At 53.7% G+C, this 21,164-nt stretch overlaps 1 protein-coding gene and 1 long non-coding RNA gene across 3 annotated transcripts in view; one reads left to right on the top strand and one right to left on the bottom strand.

Annotated features, from left to right (window-relative positions):
- Window positions 1-3,793: 3,793 nt before the first annotated feature.
- Window positions 3,794-12,385, bottom strand: LOC140595670 (uncharacterized). 2 transcript variants are annotated; one of them, XR_011997467.1, is made up of 4 exons: window positions 10,442-12,385; window positions 9,420-9,533; window positions 8,501-8,617; window positions 3,794-6,518 (listed from the first exon to the last, which is right to left on the bottom strand). It is a non-coding gene; the product is annotated as an uncharacterized lncRNA (long non-coding RNA). The 2 variants fall into 2 exon arrangements; XR_011997466.1 differs by having other exon boundaries at window positions 9,420-9,491; window positions 10,442-12,380.
- The window catches only part of TRAF3IP2 (TRAF3 interacting protein 2), a 41,908-nt gene continuing 27,449 nt past the window's right edge, over window positions 6,706-21,164 (top strand). Inside the window, exons 1-2 of the mRNA XM_026005815.2 lie at window positions 6,706-7,199; window positions 20,125-20,925. Coding sequence (XP_025861600.2) covers window positions 20,133-20,925 — 793 coding nt within the window. The 5' untranslated portion in view covers window positions 6,706-7,199; window positions 20,125-20,132. The remainder of the gene's footprint in view (window positions 7,200-20,124; window positions 20,926-21,164) is intronic.

The raw sequence follows: 21,164 nt of genomic DNA, 5'->3' as shown, positions 1-21,164 counted from the left end.
CTCAAGGAAAGTCCGTTCTCCTACCTGAGGCTATTGGAGAGGATGAGGGGTTGAGAAAATCAGAAAGATCCCAATAAGGCAAATCAAAGTCAGATATGAGTCCTACACTATTTCATACCTGGAATATAAGGTTCTGGCGCCACCAGGGACCCAGACTACTTCCATCTTGCTGCTCTACCATTCGTGGGATGTTACTGTCAACCACATGGTCCCCCAGAGCTTACACCCACAGCTAAATCCATGGCCTAGCCAATGATGAGGAGAAAAAAGAGGAAAGCATGCCTCTTCCCTTGAAGGGCATGACGCCTTCATACCTTACGGGTCAGAACTTAGTCCCCACGGCCACACGGATCTGCCGGGAAGGCTGGGCAGCATAGTCTTCATTCTGAGCAGCCAGTTGCCCAAATGAAGGTTCTATTACTGCGGCAGAAGAAGAGATTGAGGTTCACTCTCCAGCGCTGCTGCAAACATCAACAGCCCAAATTGGGTTGAGCTGAAATCGGGTCTATTTCCTTGAGAAATCGTCCTCCAGAAGGGGAGGAACAGGTCAGCTTACCCTTCCAGGAAAGCCAAAGGGAGCATTCAGGGGGGACTTGCTTGTCATGCATCTTCATCATCTTCAGATGAAAGCAAGGGGCTCAGCGAGACAGACTATTTGCACAGAGAACAGGAAAGCCCAACGCGGGGCCGGAGGCCCTGCTCCACTACCACGAAGACACGCGGGCTCCCCTCGACCTCCAGACCCCATCTTGAAGGGAAAGAGGGAGAAATGCCAAGAGACTGAATAATTGCCAAGAAGAGAGTGAACTGAGTCTGAATTACTCGGACTGGAAGCATGAGGCTTTCCCCTGACTCTTGAGTGGGATGGGAGCTCGTAAGGAGAGACTAGATCATAGGAAAAAAGGGCTTGCATGGTTTTGGGTTTTTTTGTGTTTTGGCTTAATCTGCTAATGAAATCTGTCTCTCTGTCACACACACACACACACACACACACACACACACACACAATTTCCTGACCTTATGGTTCTTAAGATGTAAATCTAAGAACATCTTTTTTGTAGATAGCATCACTGCCGCTGTTCACTCTTACTTCTCTAATGCGTCCTGCCAAGTAGGCAAGGCTGAAAGGGAAGAGCTTTTAAATGAAAAGAATCCGTATTTCTCTCTCTCTCTCTGCCAGGAAGGTGTGTCACCAAGGCAGCAAGCTCTAAGCTCTCTAAGAGACAAGACAACTCGGCTTTCAGGGGCCTAGAGGTCAAGTGGTTAGTCTGTGCCCAGAACAGGGTGCAGAGCAGGGCAGACAAAAGCCCTCACCAGGTACGCGGGGTGACCTGCGGTTTTTCTGCACCTCGGTCCTCACGTGTGGCTGGAGGCTGTGATCCGTAGTACGTTCTCTGACTCGCATGGTCCCTTGTTTAACGGTTACTGTCAAGGTACGTCGGCCTGCTGCACGTGACTTTTGTATTCTCTCCTACGTTGTAGTCTTGCCCCTTAGGGGGTTGACTCGTAACTGACTCTGAGTCACGCGTTTATTCGGTGGTTCACGTTTATGATGATGACAGCAGCGACTATCTCCTGAGCAGGATGCCAGACACCGCCGCACAGATGATTCCACCTCGTCCTCGTGAGAACCCCCCCGGGCTGCAGGGTCTGCTTGTGTCATGTGTGCCCGGCTGGGGAGGCACGTCGGGCTAGAAATCCACCCTTGGTCCGCCCTCACCCAGGCGCCTTCCACACCCTGGAGCAAAAACAACCCCAGTGTGTTCTCCATGCAAAGTCAGCAGCCAGAACTTCTCTATTTGGAGCCCCGATTCCTGCGAAAGAGATGCCCCACTAGTCCCATCCCAGAGATGAAGAAACCAAGGTACGAAGAAGTTAAGAAACTTCCCGAAGGTCGCACAACCGGCCGGCAGCGGAGCAGGGACCCGAATCCGAGGAGGCCGGACTCGGAGCCGGGGCTCCTAACCCGTTTGCTGGAGGTGGACACTGGGAATTCCCAGGGTCGGGGTGTGAGCGCCTGGAAGACAGACTCTTGCATCCACAGGATTTGCCGTCGAGTCTACAGGACGTGCGCGAGTGCAGTCCTGACCCCAAAGGAATGATGGCTCAGAGCCCGGGCCGGGCCCTCCAGGCGCTGCGGTGGCTGCTTTAGACTGCGGCGAGGAGCGGGCAGGCCTGGAGAGCTGTCCCGGAGATGCTGCCCCGAGCCGGGCCAGGCCGCCGAGTCGCTGGAAGGCGGGGACCGTCACCAAGCAGCATCTGCACCCTCGGGGGCCTGGGAGATCCGTGTGGCCCTGAAGCAGGGCTGCCCGCCCCCCGGGTGCCTAACGTTCGCACCCCGTAGCGCGTTCCTCTGGGTCAGGGTGGCCCGGCCGCCGCCCTGCACGTCCTCCCCGCTCGCCCCCTGGCCCCCGAGACCCCCCCTTTAACACGGAGCAAAGGCTTTCATTGGGAGAGGGGGACGAGGCTTAGAATGCGAGCCCCCCTCGGCGAGGCGGACCCTGGTCTGAATTCCCACCCGGGACTCGGGTGTGAAGGCGGCTCGGGGGCTTTCCTCCTGCGAGCACCTTTTGATGAGGGGCAGGCAGCGGAGAGAATAAGATACTAGGAGAAGCAGCGTTGGAAGAAGGGTGGTCTAGAGAGCAGAGGGCAGGAGAGGAGCTGAGTCCCTGGGCTCCAGCACATTCCGCGGCCTGGGCCTGCGGGTCGTGGGCGGCTCGTGGGCAGCGGCGCGGCCTCCTTCAGGGGCCCTGGGCCGTGGCAGCTGCTTAGCTGCTCTGCACCTTCATTTCCAGGCCCGTTAAACGAGGTTAATAAAACCCGTTGTGTGCACAACTGCTTTGGGGACTTTTATTTATTTTATTTTGTATTTTACTGAGGTGAAATACACGGAAGACACCACTTCCCATCTTCACCATTCTCCAGGGAGCAGTCCGGTGGCATTCAGTGCACTCAGGCCTCTGCGCGACCGTCCCCACCATCCATCTCTAAGACTCTTTCCATCTTGCAACACCGCGAGTCTGTGCATGAAACGGTGACTCCCCGCTCCCCGCCTGCTCAGCCCCTGGCGACCACCATCCTAATTCCCATCCCCTTGGTAGCTTGTGTAAATGGAATTACAGAGTATTTGTCCTCTTAGGACTGGCGTATGTCACTCACCGTACAATCTTCCAGGGCTAGCCGTGTCGCAGCACGTGTCAGAGTTTCCTTCCTTTTTTAGGGCTGAATAGTATTCCATGATATGGATTTATCACACTTTGCTTATCGACCCATCCACTGATGGACGGTTGTGTTGTTTCCACCTCCCGGTCATTGTGAATGATCCTGCTAGGGACATGGATATACAAATATCTCTTTGAGATCCTGTTTTCAATTCTTTTGGGGTGTACACCCACCCAGAGGTGGACTGGCTAGATCATGTGGCGACTGTGTTTTTACTTTTCTGAGGAGCCATCATATTGTTTTCCACCGTGGCTGCCCCACTTAACATTCCCACCGACCGTGCACGAGGGTCCCCTCTTCCACATCCTTGCCAACACTCAATCTCTCTCCTCCTCCTCCTCCTTGTGGTAACCATCCTAATTATTAAATGCAACTTATACAGTTTTTGCTTCTGAAAGGCACACAGGAACATGTTGAGGGGACACCTGGGTGGCTCAGTGGTTGAGCATCTACCTTCAGCTCAGGGTGTGATCCTGGGGTCCCAGGATCGAGTCCCACATCGGGCTTCCCGCATAGAGCCTGCTTCTCCCTCTGCCTGTGTCTCTGCCTCTCTCTCTCTCTCTCTCTCTCTCTGTGTCTCTCATGAATAAATAAATAAAATCTTTTTTAAAAATAGAAGAACAAGTTGAGAATCTTTCAGTTTGCACGCCCTGGTGTATGTCTGGAATAAGGCAAGCTGCCGCTAAAGGTTTGGGCACAGTAGCAGGACTAGCCCCTGGGAGCCTGGGTGTTTCCCATCATCCTGCCATCGTCCAAACAGCCATGCTGCACAGTTGTTAGCCAGCAGCGCGTGAGCACCAGACACCCTCTGCACAAGGGCCATCCTCCGGCAGCGTCCTCGCAGTGTGCCACAGTCTCGCTCCACCCTTTCAGCATTTGAAATGGTACCATTTAAAAATGGAAAATCAAGGCTCGTCCAAGGAATGAGTCTTTTCCTTTTTCCTTTCTTTTCAGGGATTAATACAGAGAGTTTCTGAACACCAGGTCCAAATGGCTGTATTTTGTCTTGTTTATGGAGGTGGGGAGAGCTGACTTGCATCTAATTATGCCTTTTGCAAGAATCCTGAACAACTCTAGAAGCTGGCAAACACAAATCCTCCCCTCCTAGACATTTAACTGGGGGATGAGGGCTGCCCCACACCCTGGCCACCCTACCTACTAGGTACCCAGCAGCCAGCACCGTACACACACACACACACACACACACTGGCAGTTCAGCGCCACCCTCTTGTCTACACCTTTTTCCTTTTTTTTTTTTTATTACATTTTTCCCTTCTTGAGCGTTGTCAAGAGTTGTGCAAAGGAAGCAAGTCACCTGTGCTCACCCGAGCCTGTAGGAAGGATGGACCACAACACGGGCAAGAAGGGACAAGAAGGAACATCCACCCTGACGTGAGACGGTTCTGGAATCCTCTTCCATAGACTAGCAGTGGAAACATGGAGAAGTTACTCCACGTCTCTGAGCCTTGGAGTCCTCAAATGCAAAGTGGGAATGACAGTAAATGCCTTTCTCAGGACCGCCGGAGGATTAAATGTGCTGACAGGGAGTGCAGGTAGGTCCTCAGTGAAGCGTCCCTCTCCTGTGACAGCAGCTAAAGGGTGTGGGTGTTAGTCTGAAAACACCAGTGGGGACTCCTGGGGGACACAGGTGCCCCTTTCCCAGACTCTCTGACACTTCTCCGGCACCTACATTTCACTGTAACTGGCTCCGGCACGTGCAGGCAGGACTTTCTTTTTCCTTTTCATTTTTAAGATTTTATTCATCTATTCATGAGTCAGAGAGAGAAGCAGAGACACAGGCAGAGGGAGAAGCAGACTCCCTGTGGGGGGGGGGGGCAAGCCCCATGTGGGACTCGAATCCAGAACCCCGGGATCACCCCCTGAGCCAAAGGCAGATGCTCCACCATGGAGCCACCCAGATGCCCCCAGACGGGACTTTCTCCTGTTCAAACACCGTCTCTGAACAGTTTACAGCTTAGGCTGCTTTTCAGTGAGGGCCGCAGCAGAGGCCCGAGGGAGGAACCATTAACCCATTCCTCCAAGTGCAGGCCTTTCTGTTCAGGATAAATGGAGGAAGGCCCGGAAGGCCCAGCTAACAGCAATTAAGAGCACCCACGTCAGCTCTTGGTTATCTTCCCACAGGGCCCCTCAGGCCTCGCATCTAGGGAAACGGTAGGAGAAATAGGGAAAAAAAAAATTCTCCCTCTCCTCCCTGACGGGTTGTATTCCAAAGGTTAACACTTGACAGAAGCATCTTCTGGGCTTTTCCCAGTGCATTGAAGGGATCTAAGAGAAGCGAAAACGATTTTCACCCCGCCCCTTTCCTTGGCTCTCCTTGTTTCCTCCCCTTGACATTCTTTTCTTCTCTGTTCTCCAAGTATCCTGGTGCCAGCTGCTGCAACAGAGTATACTATTTTTCCCTAAGCTAAAAAAGATTATCATCATAATAATTTTGAGGCATGAAGTTCAAGGCCAAAGTAATAAATATTATTTTTTTAAGAAATATGCTTGCAGAAAAAAAGAATCAAACAGCCCATAGGTGTAAATAGTATAAAAGTCCTCCATTCTCACGCATTCCCCTCAATCTCAGTCCCTAGAGGTGACAACCGCTTAACAGTTTGCATGCATTTTTCCAGACGTTTATGATTTATTCATTCGACAGATACAGAATGATTGCCTACTATCTTCTGGGCACTGTGTCAGGTCCTCAGCAGCAGAGAACAAACACCAATCTACGTATGTAAGTACATGGACATGTGTATGTGGCATATATATTGGCAAAAATGAGATCACGTTTCTCAATAAATAATATCCCAGGGCCACTTTTCCGTGTTAGAATGTAGAAACACATGCATACGTACTTATGATTTTTCACAGCTGCATAATATGCTGTTGTAAGTATATGTATACATGTAACATTAATATTTGTACATATATATATATATATACAGCCTGTTATGTTATTTTAAAAACCAGCCGTGTTTCGTCTGCTCGCAGAATGAAGGGCAGCCCACTGCACGGGACCTACCCGAGCAGAAGCCGGCAGTCTGGAAGGGGGTGCTGGTAGGGTCTATCCCCTACAGGAGGGTGGAGAGCCGGCCAGCTGCCCGGGCTGACCCTTGGGCCTCTCCCACGGGCAGGCAGGGCCAGCCCCAGGAGCACGCGGTCCCTGCCCAGGCACCTGGCTGGAGGGCCTGGCCACATCCTTGTGACTCCGGAGCCCTGGTGGCCACAGCTCCCATCACACTTGGCTGCCCCGGTCATCCCGTCTCCAGCATCCCCTTTGACCTTCACTTCTGCAGGTTGAACAAGGAGCAGGAAAGAGAAGAAATAAAGGTGACTGAGGTCGTGAACAACACAGCCAGAGGAGGACAGTGCGCGTATACGTGCAGGTGTGTTTTCTTAAAAGGCGTCACCTTTTCAGGCCTGTCGAAGGCAGGGCGCGTGTGCCCGCGTGTGTGCAGGCTGGGGGGGGGGGGGGGGCGAGCCCAGCCAGAGGTCGGTGGTGAGCAGCCCTGGCCTCGCAGGGCACCCGGTTACCTGCCCCCAGCCTCCACCTCCTTAACCTCCAAGTTCACCCCACCCCGTCCTCCCAGGCCCCCTCCCGGCTGGGGCGAGGGCCCCGACGTGCGGGCCGTGTAGACATTCCTCCACGGTTACTTAGCTGGGTGGTGGGAGCACAAATGCACCCTAATTGGCCAGTCCGGGGCCTTTTCTAGGGAATGAAGGAGGTTTCTGTTTCAAGAAGTAAGTGACTTCTCGGCTGTTGATTCACTGCCCGCAGGGAGATTTTTCAGCCCAGGCTTCCGAGCCTCGCTAGAAATTTGCATACAACTTCCCCTTCCTGCCGCGGAGCCTGCTCGGCCGCGTACCTGGCCGGGAGGGAGCGGGAGGCGGGAGCCGCCCAGGTGGAGCCCGGGAAGGAGGGAGCGGACCACCCCGGCCCTCTGTCGTCCGTCTGTCCCCGGGGCGCCAAGGTAAGCCGTCAGAGCTGTCGCCGGCCTCGCCTTGCTTCCTGGCCGCTGACCCTCTCCCCACACCCTGTGTCCTCCTTTGCTCCCCCCACCTGCCCCTCCCCACCTTGAACTTGCCCGCCCTGGGCCGACGGTCCAGGCCAGAGGAGACCGTGCTGGTGGCTGGGGTTTCGGGCCGGCGGGGGCCGAGAGGGACTCTCGGAGGAGGGGTCGGTGCCCCCCGCTGTGCTGGCTGGGAGCCACCTGGGAGCCACCTGGGAGCCACCCGGGAGCCACCCGGGGCAGGCCTCAGTGTCCCGGCGAGCCCCGGGGAGGATCCAGCCCCACGTCCCCAGGAGGGGCCCGGCCCGGCAAAACTTAAGTCGTTGGCCTCCAGCCCCGGGACACGTCAGTGGCAAAGATGGAAGGAAAACTCTCAGTTTTCTGGAACCTCGTTTCCTGCAGGGAAGAGTTGGACCCCGCGTCCCGGGCGGGGAAGCTCAGGCCAGCTCCCTGCCGGCTGCCCCCCACCCCCACCAAGCAGCCCGGACGTTTACTGGCAAGGAAAACCCGGGGGAGAAATGCTAGTTCTTGATCTCAGCAGCTAATCAAGCTTTGGGTGACTTCCAAGTCCAAAACGATCTCTTAGAATAGGGGGATTTTTAAAAAAAGATTTTATTTATTTATTCATCAGAGACACAGAGACGCAGAGACACAGGCAGAGGGAGAAGCAGGCTCCCTGTGGGGACCCCAAGGGGCGGGGGACTTGATCCCAGGAGCCCCCCCGGATCACGGCTGAGCCCAAGGCAGACGCTCAACCACTGAGCCACTCAGGCGTCCCTAGAATAGGGGAAATCTTTTTAAGGGATGAGGGGAAAAATATTAATTTTCCTATTAAATAAATATCTCAAAAAGAGGACAGGAAACTTGGTTTCAAGTCCTCACTCCACTCCTCGCTGGCTCTGTGACTTAGTTCACTTTGGTTTCCCTAGGCCTGGATTTCGTCAACAATAAAATGTGTGTGGGGGTGGACTAACATGATTTTGTCTGAATTCCCTCTAACAAAAATAAAGCAGGAGTCGTGGGAGTCACAGAGGGGGAGCCGTAATGGGTGGTCTTGGAAGACTTGTTTTGTTTACTGACAATTCAAATATATTAATTTTACCGCCTGCTACTACTACATGGTTAGTTCCTTGAGGAACAGGATTGTTGCTTCTTAATCCTCTTCCACCCCCCTCGCACCCAGTATAGGATCAAACGCTTCATAGGTGCCCAAGCTCTTTCCTCGCAGCGACGTAAGCTGCTTTGATTTCTATTTCACTCACCTGCTCCCAAGGCACAAGGTTAAAAGCAGGGTCAGGGCCAAAGACCGGGGGTGGCTGGGCGGCCACGTGGCTCTGCGTGACGGCTGCCCGGAATCCAGGCGTGTTTATTGGCTCTTGCTACAATAAAACAGGGGGTTTCTTGGATTAGTTCATGTCCCAATTGAGTTCCCCAGGAAAAACCGTCCTGTGCACTTGCCCACAGAGTCCAGGCAGGCGGGAGGACTGGCAGGCCGGCCTGTCTCCAGAAGGCTGCAATCCTCACTTAGCTGGAGCTGAAAACCACTTGTGGGCGTGGGCGAGACCAATCACTGGGGGAGGGTGGGGAACTTTAATGGGAGGTGAAAGGAAGCCGCAAAGCCCACCCTGATACCGTGGAAGGGTGATGACCGTGATCCGACACATCAGATGACAGACACAGGCGCCTCAACCTTTTCCAAGCCACTACTTTATTATTATTTCTTTGGGGCAGTTCTGTATTTGTCTGTACAGACAGGCTCTGGCGACTGGGACGGGCTGACTCAGGGCATTAAGCATTGCTTAACCGGTTTGTTGGAAAGGCCCTGGTACAGTCACTGTCATGTTCTCAGATGGCTTTCTCTCCCTCCCTCGCCCCAGCCCCCGGGGATGAGAGGTCAGAAATGTCAAGATGCTTCAACTGCGACGAGTTGCCGATTGTATTTTCAAATAAGTATTTTCAAATAACGCAGCCCCGTTATCGGAACCGAGGCTCGCTGCTGCGGGGCCAGCCTCGCTTTCACCCAGAAAGACCACCCACCGTCATTCCTCATCTGGTGTTGCAGCTCCAAGTGGTGCCGGGGGTGGGCCGCGGGTGGGCTGACTAGGAGTGAAGTCAGGGCAAGGAACCCACGTGTGTGTGGGGGGTTGTTGGGAAGAAGATCCCTAACTGGAGGATACTCACGCTTGGAGGGTGCAAAGACAGTGTTTGAGCCTGCTTCTCCCAGGATTCAGGAGCCAGTGACTTTCAAATGCTCTGAAAACAGGGGGAGAAGGCAGTCCTCTTTGCAGCTGTTCTCTAACAGGCATTCAGAAAAGATGGATTATGTTGGTAATTTGTCTAAATGAAATCTGTTTTACACGGCGCAGAATCGAAAGCTCAGAAACACCCTGAATTCAACCATTTTTGTAGGGCAGGCAATTTCAGATTAGCGCGTAAAAAACGTGTAAGGATCGCAGGCGGTTGCTGGGTGGGGGAGGGGGTGGTGATGGGGGGACACAGATGAGCCAGATGAGGCACATTAAACTTTAAATTCCTTTCAGATCCAATGAAATGACCCCTCATGTTTGATCACATTTCCTTATCAAAACAACCCTGCCATCGGCCCTCCGCGCCTCCGTCCCTCCGTGAGAAAGCATCTGAGGCCTGGAATCCAGCAGCTCTCCCCCTGGGCCTCTCCGGTTTCTTCTCAGTGCTGTCACCGAGATATTTTTAGTTCATGAAACCCCAGCTGTCCCTTCTCACAACCCGCCCCCCGCCCCAAAATCTTCACGTCTTGTCACGAGCAGGCCTCTACAGGCCTCAGGGATGGAGGCCTTCTTGGGGGGCTGTGGGTTGTAAGCTGGCTGACGTGGGGGGGCTTTTCGTCGCCCGAGTGACCCCCCCTAGAGTTGTGCCCGTTTGGCTGGGCTCCCCTGATGAGGCAGGGGAGCCATTCGGGGGTGAGGGAACGGCTGGGCGCCCCCAGCTCGCGTGCCCCCTATCCTTCCCAACCCCCAGGATCTTGCCAGCACCCCCTCTGCCCCCCCAAGATGGGGGAAACTTGGCTCTTCTCTGCCTCATTGTTTCCCTGCCCTCTGGGGTTCCAGCGTTTTTCTTTCTTCCCCTCCCAGGGTCGCCGGCCTCCCTGCCCCTCCCCCGGCCGCTGTCTACACCCCTCGAGGCCCCCCGGCCCCCCGCTGACCTCCAACACTCTTGCCGCTCACCTGTGCTCATTCTTTCCCGCCCCTTGCAGCTGCCCCTTCTCACAGCCAGTGACCCTTCACAATCACAACGGAAATAAATCTCCCTCCTGCACCCACACAGGGCCCGGTTTTCACAGTGGCCTTCAAGGCGTCCCCACTTTCTCGTGTCTCTCCTTTTCCATGCTCCTGTCTTGCCTACTGTCCCTTCTTCTTGCCCTTTCTGCCCCCTTGTCCTTCACGCTGGGGCTTGGACTGAAGTTCGGGATCACAGATACGCGCTTCGAGAAACCTTATGTGAAACCAAAGGAACAAAACCCTGGGCTGGTTTGAGGTGATTCTCCAAACGTTTACCACCAGCGGAATCCGTCCGTCCCCATCAGTCCGCGGTCCCCTTGTTGGGCAGCTCAGAGGAGCTCCAGGGCGACCTGGAATCAGGTCAGGTCACGCCGTGCTGCCTGGAGCCTGCTGGGAGCCGTACCGTGCGGGGGGCGAACAAGGGCCAGTAAATGCCCCCTGTCTCCTGGGCTCACCGCTGCTTCCAGTCCTCTGGCAAACCACATGGAAGAGCTTCTCTGGGAAATTCTGCAAGTAAACTTGGAAGTATTTACTCACTGGAATTTGAACGGGAGCCAAACCGTTCACTCCAAACCAGCTTCCACTGAGCAAACTGACATTGTGAAAGTTTGCATGCATTTGGGCAGTAAACAAAGGACATTAATGAGTTTAAAGATTTTTTTTTTTAATACGTGACTTTCAGACTTTTTTTTTTTTTTAATACTCCCGGAGGAATGAAGTAAGACCTTGAGAATCGGTAACTGAAAGTATCTGATCCAAATTGGATCTGCTAGCTGTAAATTTATATATTTATTTATTGTGTCCACCTGAAATATTCATGTTGTGTGACTCTTTAACCCTATTGTTGACCCAAAGAATCCTTTAAAAAAAAAAATCCAAGCAGTTGGTGAACAGCAAGCCTTGATTGTTTAGGAGCTGGTAATGTGGTTTATTAATTACTCAGGCTGCTCACTCCTGCCCTTCCTCTGTTTCTTGCTATGCTATTTGTCTTCTTCCAGGGACGTAACACCTTCATTAAATCCCATCCGTCCTTGCCTCAGAGGCGTCCCCTGGAAGATATCCCCTCTCTAGATGCATCACCATTTATCATCACCCTTTGTTTGTGCTCTGTCAACCAGTTTTCAATTTATTTTGAATTCGGTTTATGATTAAAATTTAATGAGATCCAATCAACTGCTTTTTCTCAAATCAAGATGCCTCTGCAGTCTCACCCGTGTCCTCTATTGTAATGGCATGAAGGAAAGCCACAGCAGGTTTCCCGCCTGGTAATCCTTTATAAAACACGGGTGGCCTGTCTCCATGCCTCCTTAGCTTCAAGGTGAATGGTTCCAAAACATATTCATTCCGGAAGCTTCCAGGGGTTACTCAGCTCCCCTAGTCCCCTTCTTTCCTCTTCCCTTCAAATAGCTGCATCAGTCAGGATTCCCAACCAACCAACAAATTGTTAAGTGCACAGGTTCTGGTGCTCTGCTTGGATTTGAATCCAGTCTATGCTACTTACTGACCATGTGATCTTGGGAAAGTTGCTTAACCTCCATAGGTCTCAGTTTCCCCGTCTGTAAAAGGAGATTGCCAATAGTACCTACCAAATAAGGTAGCTGCGAGGATGAAATCATACGTGAAAAGTACTTGGAGCAATATTTGACACATTATAAACACTCAGTAAATATTAACAATTACTACTAATGAAGGGGAAGGTTTCTTTTTGAGAGAGAAAACGTGCAAGTGGGCGGCAGGCGGGCGAGGGAGAGAATCGTGAGCAGGCTCCACGCCCAGTGCTGAGCCCCATGCAGGGCTCGATCCTATGACCCTGCAATCATGACTTGAGCCAAGGGTCAGACACTTAACTGACTGAGCCACTGGGACACCCTTGGGGAAAGTGTCTTTTCTTTCCTTTTCTTTTTTTTTTTTTTGGAAGGTTTCTTTCTATTTTGATTGATCAGTGTAGTCTATATCAGTGGTTTGTAAATTATAACCCTTGGGCCAAATGTGGCCGGTGGATTTTTTTTTTTTTTTTTTTTTTTTTTTTTTTTTTTTTTTACTACAGCATATCGCTAAGAATGGTTTTTATATTTTTAAAATGTTTGAAAACAAATTTTAAAAAGCAGAGTATGAGACAGAGACCATATGTGGTCCATAAAGCATGAACTATTTACTATCTGGACTTTTACAGAAAATGTTTGCCAAGCCTCTGATCTATGTGGTTTAATGGAAAGAGCTAGGATTCCGCTGTGACTTTGGAAAGCTACGTAATGTATCTAAACCTCTGTGAAATAGGGATGGGAGAGTGATAGCGCACACCCCAGTCTGTGGCCCAGCTTGTTTAAAGATGAGAGACAAGAGGCCATGTGCACTGAATGTGCCAGAAACACACGTTAGTTAAAAAGATTTAATCTCCACTCACTAGGTTCATATGATAGTATTAACATTCTATCATAGTCTAGAACATAGTGTAGAAGAAAGTTCTAAAGCCGAGTCACTTGTAAAAATAATAATAAAACTGTGGGCCGCCCGGGTGGCTCAGTCAGTTAAGCATCTTCTTTTGACTCAGGTCATGATCCCGGGGTCCTGGGGTCGAGCCCTGTGTTGGGCTCAGTGCTCGGTGGGGAGTCTGCTTCTCCCTCTCCCTCTATCCCTCCCCTCTACTCATGTTCTCTCTCTCAAAGAAATAAATAAGATCTTCAGGAAAATAATAATAACAAGATGGGTTTGGGTTTTTGAGAGCCTGATATGGTCAGTATTTTTTAAAAGATTTATCTATTCATTTTTGAGAGATAGTGAGAGCAAGCATGGGTGGGAGGAGGGGATGAGGGAGAGAATCTCAAGCAGACTCCCCTCTAAGTGAGGAGCCCGTGTGGGGCTTGATCTCATGACCCTGAGACGGCTGGAGCCGAGACCAAGAGTGGGACACTCAAGTGACCGAGCCCTCCAGGCGCCCGTGCACTCAGCATTTTATGTACATCTTCTTGTATCCCCACGAGATGCCTGTAAAGCAAATGTTATTTCTCCCATTTCACGCGTTAGAAAAAGGAGGCCCAGGGAAGTAATTTTCTCCGGGTCCCACATCTAGTCACGGAGCCGGCAGAGAAAAAACTAAAACGTAGAGAGTTTGAATCCGGAGCCTGTGCATTTGAATACTGCACGTTGTCCTACATCCTCGACCTCCGAGCGGCTCCAGGGTAAGGCCACCTGGAAAGCGGAGGCCGCCGGTCACCTTGGATCTCTCCGCATGTGCCCGACAGAGATGGGCCAGGGCGAGGTGTCACGGACGTGCAGAAAGGGAGGCGGGGAGGATGGAAGGAGAAGAAGCTTTTTGGCAGGCCTGTGAGATCAGAAAGTGCGTGATTAGTGCGTGAAGACTTCACGGGCTCTGTTTCGAGAAACGAAGAATTTAAGGCGGGATGCGCTGGGGGAGAAAAAGGTTGCTGGGAACAGAAACGAGCACTCAGGGGGACTGAGTGGAAGCTGCGAGCAGGAAAGGGGGGAGGAGAGGGGAAGCCAGGGAGGACCCCAGGGAGCACGGTCACATCGGAAGTGGGAGCTGCTGCCATCTGGATGAGGTCCTATCTGCAAGGTCAGGCCACTGCAGGTAGAGTGGGTTTGCTAAGAGGAGGGTTTCAGGCTGGGGAGACAGAAAGGAAGCCCCAAACCAGAGGCGTGGACAGACAAAACCCCGCAGATTTGGGGACAGGTGTGGTCAGAATCCAAGGGCTGGAACCACAGCTCCCGGCCGAGGGGCAACCAGGTTCAAGAGGAGGCAAGTCAGTGTGTCTCGGGTCAACTCCGAGCGAGTGAGAAGCAGGCTCCCGTGCACAAGGGCCCCAGCCCAGCCGTGCGCCCCGGACCAGCCCTCCACCCTCGGCCTGTGCCAACCCCCCACCCCACCCCGGGCACGCGCTCCCCCTCCGCCCGGTGGTCTTTTGTGTTTTAGGGGACACGTTCTTTCCCTTGAGCGGTTTCAGGAATGCCTACTTCCTTCTCGTTGGTTCTTCATCTTCGTGAACCTCAGACGTACTCTGGAGCTGTGATTATTTCTTCTTCTTCTTCTTTCTCTTCCTCTTCTTCTGGAGCTATTCCTTTTCTTCTTCTTCTTCTCCTCCTCCTCCTTCTCCCTTTTCATTATTCAAGTAGGTCTACAAGGTCTAAAATGCCCCCAGAAAGCAAGCCTCCCCCCATCCCCATTCTCAGCCATGTGGTTCCTTTTGCAGAGCGACACTATTCCAGGTCTCAGACGAGGCGCCATGTAGCGCACACGACCTCAGGCCATACGAGGGGCAGCAAATGCTGCACGTTGTCTGCTCTTTATTTTCCTACCTCCACGGATAAATCCTGGAGATGCATCCACATTGGCTCACGCAGCATTCCCTCAGTCTTTTTTGTTTGTTTTTTTTAAAGATTTTATATATTTATTCATGAGAGACAGAGAGAGAGAGGCAGAGACACAGACGGAGGGAGAAGCGGGCTCCATGCAGGGAGCCTGATATGGGACTCGATCCAGGGACCCCAGGATCACGCCCTGGGCCAAAGGCAGATGCTCAACCGCTGAGCCACCCAGGTGTCCCTTTTTTTTTTTTTTTTTTTAAAGACACAGAGAAGTCATCGTTTGGCTGGACCACCGTCCTACAAAAGCAGAATCTTTCTGGGCGGGTGGGTTGTTTCTGGCCTTTGCCGTTGCACACGAGGCTGCATTGCCCCTCTTCCGAGCCTCTCCATCTCGCACATGGTGAGGTAGCCCCTGGAGGAGATCCTTGGGTGTGAACAGAGCAGGTCAGAGGGCGTCAGCTTGAGCAAGTCTGACCGTTCCTGCCGCAGCGCACAGGCTACCCTCCCCTTGGTAAGAACTGACACCCTGTGCTCACCTGCAGGGTTAAGATCCACAGGAGCCCTGAGCTCACCTCAGAATCTCTGGGTGGGGGGCCTGAGCACCTGTCCTGTGAGCCCCAGAAGAGCTTCTGAGCCAGGACTCCCTTGCATTGAGTCTCCTCAGCCTCCAGCCTCTGCCTTCCCCAGGCTCCCTGAGCCGGGCTGGACGCTGCTGAGCCCCCGGCAGCCCCTGGGCCCCCGCGGCACAGCCTTCTCCTCCCAGGCCCTGGGAGGAAACCACGATTTCCCCTTCCTCCAAGTGTCACCCCCCGTTAGGGGCCAGAGCGCAGCCCAGGCCAGCCCTGTAACGTGTGCTCACCACGTGAGAAAGCCCTGGGGTAAAACAGGGGGAGATGGAAACACCAGGAGTGATGAGATATGGAGTGATTTTCTTTTTTAATCTATTTCTTACAATATTGACATTAAAGACCAAAAACAAAGCTGCCGTTTCCAACACCACCCGTTAACCTGCCCCTGGCCCTCTGATGTGGCATCTGTGTGTAGTTGTCCTCTGTGACACTGTCGCGGCGGGGCGGGGGGCAGCGGGCTTTGTTGCACCAGTTCTGGTAGGGCGGCTGGGGCCGGGAGGAGCCCACGGGGTGGCTGTAGGCCTGCCCACCCTCTGTCGTTGTGGGCGAAGCCCTCAAGACGCATGAACAGACCAGCTCCCCATCTGGAACAAAATAGCAAATGTTCCTATTACACTGGGTGGTAGAATCAGCTTTATTCTGCAAAATGAGGGTCGTGGTCAGCTCTGCCTGCGGGTGGGACCTCTTCAGCATGGCCCAGACTCACCTTGGGGCCTGACACGTAGTGAACACAAGTGAAGCATGGAAGGGGGAAGGGTTCCCATGTAGTATATACATATTTTTAAAGATTTTTAAAGATTTATTTGAGAGAAAGAGAAAGAGCACAAGCAGGGTGAGGGGCAGAGGGAGAGAGAGAAGCAGGCTCCCTGCTGAGCAGGGAGCCCGACTCGGGGCTCGATCCCAGGACCCTGGGGTCATGACCTGAGTGGAAGGCAGACACCAAACCAACTGAGTCAACCAGGTACCCCTATTTTTTTTTTTGAGAGAGAAAGAGAGGTGGGTGAGGGAGGAGGAGCAGAAGGAAAGGGAGAGAGAGAGAGAGAGAGAATCCTAAGCATGGAGCTCGAGCTCATGACCTGAGCAGAAATCAAGAGCTGGACACTCAATGACTGAGCCACCTGGGGCTCCTCCATGTGTTACGACTTCAAGAACTCTGAGCACGTGGCCGACCAAATGTTCCTTGCTACCCGCCAAGGAGCCTGACATCCTCACCGTCAGTGATCCCTCCAGCTACAGGGATCTGTACCCTCCTTAAAACAGGCATCAATCATTTATTCATTCAACGAATATTTATGCTCCAGGTACAGCTCTAGGTGGCGAGACTATAGCCATGAACCCAAGAGTAAAATCGTACCCTCGTGAAACGTAAGTTCTGGGGAGAGGAATGAGACAATAAACAAATAAGGGATGTGTTAGATGTCTGTATTTATGATGTGCATTTTGTAATATGTGGAATGGTGGTGATTGCTGGAGAGGATGGTGAAGCAGGGAGGACGGGGAGTGAGAAGGGCATGTAAACATTTTAGGGAGGGTGGCCAGGGCGACCTCAGTCAGAGAAGATCACAGCTGAGTAAAGAAAGGTCTGAAGGAGAAAGGCAGCAGGCCATGCAGATGTGTTGGGGGGAGGAGTGTTCAGGGAAGAAGGAACAGCAAGTGCAAAGGCCCTGAGGTAGGGTCTCTGATTTCCTGTATTAGTTTTCGCTCTTGATCTGGATCACAAGCAACATGGAGGTAGGAATAATGCTTTTTAAGTCTTTAGAAATACTTTGGATTACCATTCACCGTATACCCTTTTGTACTCTTGAATTTCACGTCACTTGTAGGTGTCACCTATTGTTAAAAAAAGGTTTCGTTAGGCTCATGCCTCAGGAGGATGCACAGCCCAGAGCTGGACAGACAGTAGGGTTCAGTAATCATGTGCCGTTTGAATATTTGATAGTGACACGTATACACCACGAGGGTCAGATTTATCTTTATGCACTGCCAATCCCGGAGCTTTCCTTAGAGGCCGTTCGTTGCCGCGTGGCCCTTCCCACCTTCGGAGGGGCCATTTGTTCCCCCTCAGCCCCGTTTTAACTGTAGAATTCCCACCATCAGGTAGACCTTAGCTGTTCAGCTCTGTGAGATGACCCCACCTTTTTTTTTTTTTTTTTTGGAATTTAAACTGTCTTTATTTATATTTGCAATATGAAATAGAAACTCAGCACGAACACACGCACACTCACGCCAGTCTGGGGAGAGGGAGCTGGGACAAGGTCACTTGGCAGCTGGGCTGGACCCCAGACCCTTGGGCATAGGAAGGGGACCCCAGCCAGACCCCCGCCAACTCCCCACCCCCGGGGTCCATGGGAGGTGCTAGAGGGGCTCTCAGTGAGTGCATCAGGGCCCCATGGGAATGTCACCAGAGAAACCCCCTGGATGGGGACCGCCAGCTCCGACAGAGCCAGCAGGGCCAGGTGGGTCCTTTATCTCCCAGCCAGGGTCAAAGTGCAGGGTCCAGGGCAAGGGTTTGGGCAAAGGCACGGCCCCCACTCAGGCCCTCCCCTGAGGTGGACCTGACCAAGTGTGGGTGTGGACATCTGCACTGGAGGCTGGGGCATGGTGGGAGGGGAGAGTGGGCAATGGCCCCAGGACCCTACACAGCCCCCCCAGCCCCCACCCCACCGGGATGGGAAGCAGGTCCCACCTTTTCCATTAGCTCCCTCTGAGCCCCTGCAGGCTCCCTGGCCAGAAGAGACTTTGCAACTTTTGCCACTTTTTAGGGAAATACTCGTAAGGCCTTTAAAAGCCCAGGGACAACGCAAACGGTGGCACCCGAAGCGTGGCGCCGAGGGGAGTGAATCACAGGACAAGAAAGGGCGGACGCACTGCAGCCGTTTTGCCGGCTGACTGGCGCGCTTCAGCCCCTGCCTCCCCCGCAGCGGGGGCCGCACGGGTGCTCGCAGGAGCTCACACCACCCTCGGCCAGGCCTTCAGCAAAGACTCGCCGTCCCTGGCCAGCTGAAGAGCGTGTTGGATGGCGTTCCCCCTGCCATAGCTATAGAAGAGGAAAGACAGGAAACCCAACAGTAAGCGTTCAGAAATATTCATGGATGGTTTCAACTATTTGCTGAAAACACTTGTGTTTGCGGTAGATTCCTGTTCAATTTTGCAAGGTCTAATCCACGGAGGTGATGAAATCTCTCTCTCTCTCTCTTTTTTTTTTTTTTTTTTTTTTTTTTGCAGAGGCCACGGGCTAGCAGCTGCCTAGAAGGGAGGTTGGTGGGGGGCAGGTAGCCTGAGGCAGGGAGGGAGGGCCAGCCAGGAATGAGAAGCTAAAGGGGTTTCCTCTTGTGCCAGAGTGCAGCACGAAGGTGGCTGGCAGCAGGGGGGCAGGTCTGGCCGGGCGAGGGTCAGAGAAGGGCTAGCGTTCCCTCCTGGGCCGGGAGCCGAGGGGCAGTGGGGGGTGCCGGTCTCTGGGCACTGAGGATGATTTGGCAGTGCGCTCGGGGTGCCATGGGGTTGGGTGCGGGGCTCCAGGGAAGGGGGTTCTTAGAGCCGTAAGGGGCGCACGGCAGGATGAGAGGCCCAGCAGGCCCCCGGCGAGCGTGTGGTTGGAGCTCCACGTGCAGCGGATGTGCCCGCAGCAGCCCCCGTGTGTGCTCCGGGTTTTGAGGCAAACCCCGAGCAAGGCCCACGTGGAGCGAGCCCGTGTGTCGTGGGGCGTCGTCCAGCCGGTGGGGAGGCCAATGCTCTCTCTCGGTTTGTCGTGTTGATTAGAAGTTCTATTTTTATAGGTAAGACCAGTATCCCCGGCCTGCGGGCTAGGGGCCGGGCTGGAGCCCCGCAGACCAGCTGGTCCCGGCTACCCTGACTGCGGGCGCGGCGCCGCAGGGAACGAAGTCGCGCAAACAATCTACAGTTGTTAAGTGGAAAATGTCACTATGACCTTTTCTCAATGCTTTTTAACTCACGCTTTCTTTTTTCTATTTTTTTAAAATCGTGTGTGTGTGTGTGTGTGTGTGTGTGTGTGATGAGGCAATAGCCATACAGCAAAACTGTTAATGTTTAAAAGGTGAAAACTCTCTCCCTCCTTCACTCCATCCTCAAGGGCAACCCACATGCCGATGTCTTGTGTATCCTCCTCCACACGCGACTTCTGCATCTACACCCACCCACGAGGCAGCCCGCGTGATAATGTCTCTTTCCTCCATACTTGGCTTTTTCTTAAAGATTTTATTTATTTATTCACGAGAGACACAGAGAGAGAGACAGAGACCCAGGCAGAGGGAGAAGCAGGCTCCCTGCGGGGAGCCCGATGGGGGACTCGATCCTGGGACCCCGGGGTCCCGCCCTGGGCCGAGGGCAGCCGCTCAGCTGTGCGCCCCCAGGCGCCCCCTGCATACTAACGGTTGATTCCGTCTGTCTGTCCTCCCGTCGTGCCGTCTACCACGTGACCGTCGCTCACATCCTTTAAGTCTCCTTCCGTAGAAAAATATCTTAATAAGCATTTGAGCCTTTGCCTGGAGAGTAAGTGAACAACCCTGTGTGGCCGTGACCGGGGCTTTGAAGCACGTTGGTGTCACGCTGCCATTAAATTGAAACCACATCTTGAATGAGGTCCCTTAAGGTCATAAAGTAGAGACTCCAAGAAATGATCTGTCTTCTAAGGCTGTGGCATGTTTGCTCTTGTTCCAGAAACTAGAATGAACCGAAGCGTCCCCGTGGAGGTCGATGAATCCGAACCATACCCCAGCCAGTCACTGAAGCCGATCCCCGGCGATTCCCTGGAGGAGGAGTCGGAGCCACCTGCTCCAGACCGAGGGGACATGGCCCCCCACGGCTCGTCTGCTCCCCCGGCCCCTCACTGCTCCGCAGGAGACTGTTCTCAGGCCCACCCACCCCTGAAACTTTCAAATCACCTCCGGCCTGTGTCCCAGCAGGTCACCTGCCTGCGCACTAAAATCCTGGAGGAGACGGAAGACAGCTTCTGGAGGAGACACCCGGCCCCGGGCAAAGACCGGCCCTTTGGGGTCGGAGCCTCCCCTCCCGGGCAGCAGTTTTCATTTATGGAAAAACAGAATCAATGGCCAGGATCTCAGCTTTCAGCGGCCTCCCCTGACACTGGCCATGACTCCGACCACTCAGACCACAGTTGCCCCAGCGCCTCGGCCGGCGCCTGGCACAGCAGCCACGACACGGTGCAGCGGCCCTGGCCCCGCAGGAGCCCAGCGGCCCCAGACCCGCCCACGGTGGACACGGGCTACGACTCCCAGCCCCAGGACGTGCTGGGCATCCGGCAGCTGGAGAGGCCTCTGCCCCTCACCTCCGTGTGTTACCCCCAGGACCTCCCCGGGCCTCTCAGGTCCCGGGAGTTCCCTCAGTTCGAACCTCAGAGGTACCCGGCGTGTGCACAGCTGCTGCCTCCCAACCCTCCCCCGCATGCTCCGTGGAACTGTCACCACCACTGTCCCGGAGGTCCCTACCACCAGGTGCCATGTAAGTGAACACCACCCCTCTGGACATTCCGGGCTGGGTCACTAAGGAAACTGGGGCCTCGTGTTGGTGCCAGGGCCCCAGATGGCCCAGACCGGTCGGGGCAGCAAGGCCGGCTCTGCTTCCCGGGGGCGGCTGTCCCCGAGCGCCTGGACCTGCCGGGAGCCTTAGGACGATGCTTCATCCTAGCCCAGCGCCTGCCCCACTGGGAACCTACTCTCCGTAAAACTTCCAGGGGAAAC

Source organism: Vulpes vulpes, chromosome 1 (genome assembly GCF_048418805.1).
Source record: "Vulpes vulpes isolate BD-2025 chromosome 1, VulVul3, whole genome shotgun sequence".
In the NCBI taxonomy this organism is placed as follows: domain Eukaryota; kingdom Metazoa; phylum Chordata; class Mammalia; order Carnivora; family Canidae; genus Vulpes; species Vulpes vulpes.
Note: the sequence above shows the minus strand (reverse complement) of the source record. Positions and strands in the feature narration are given on the sequence as shown.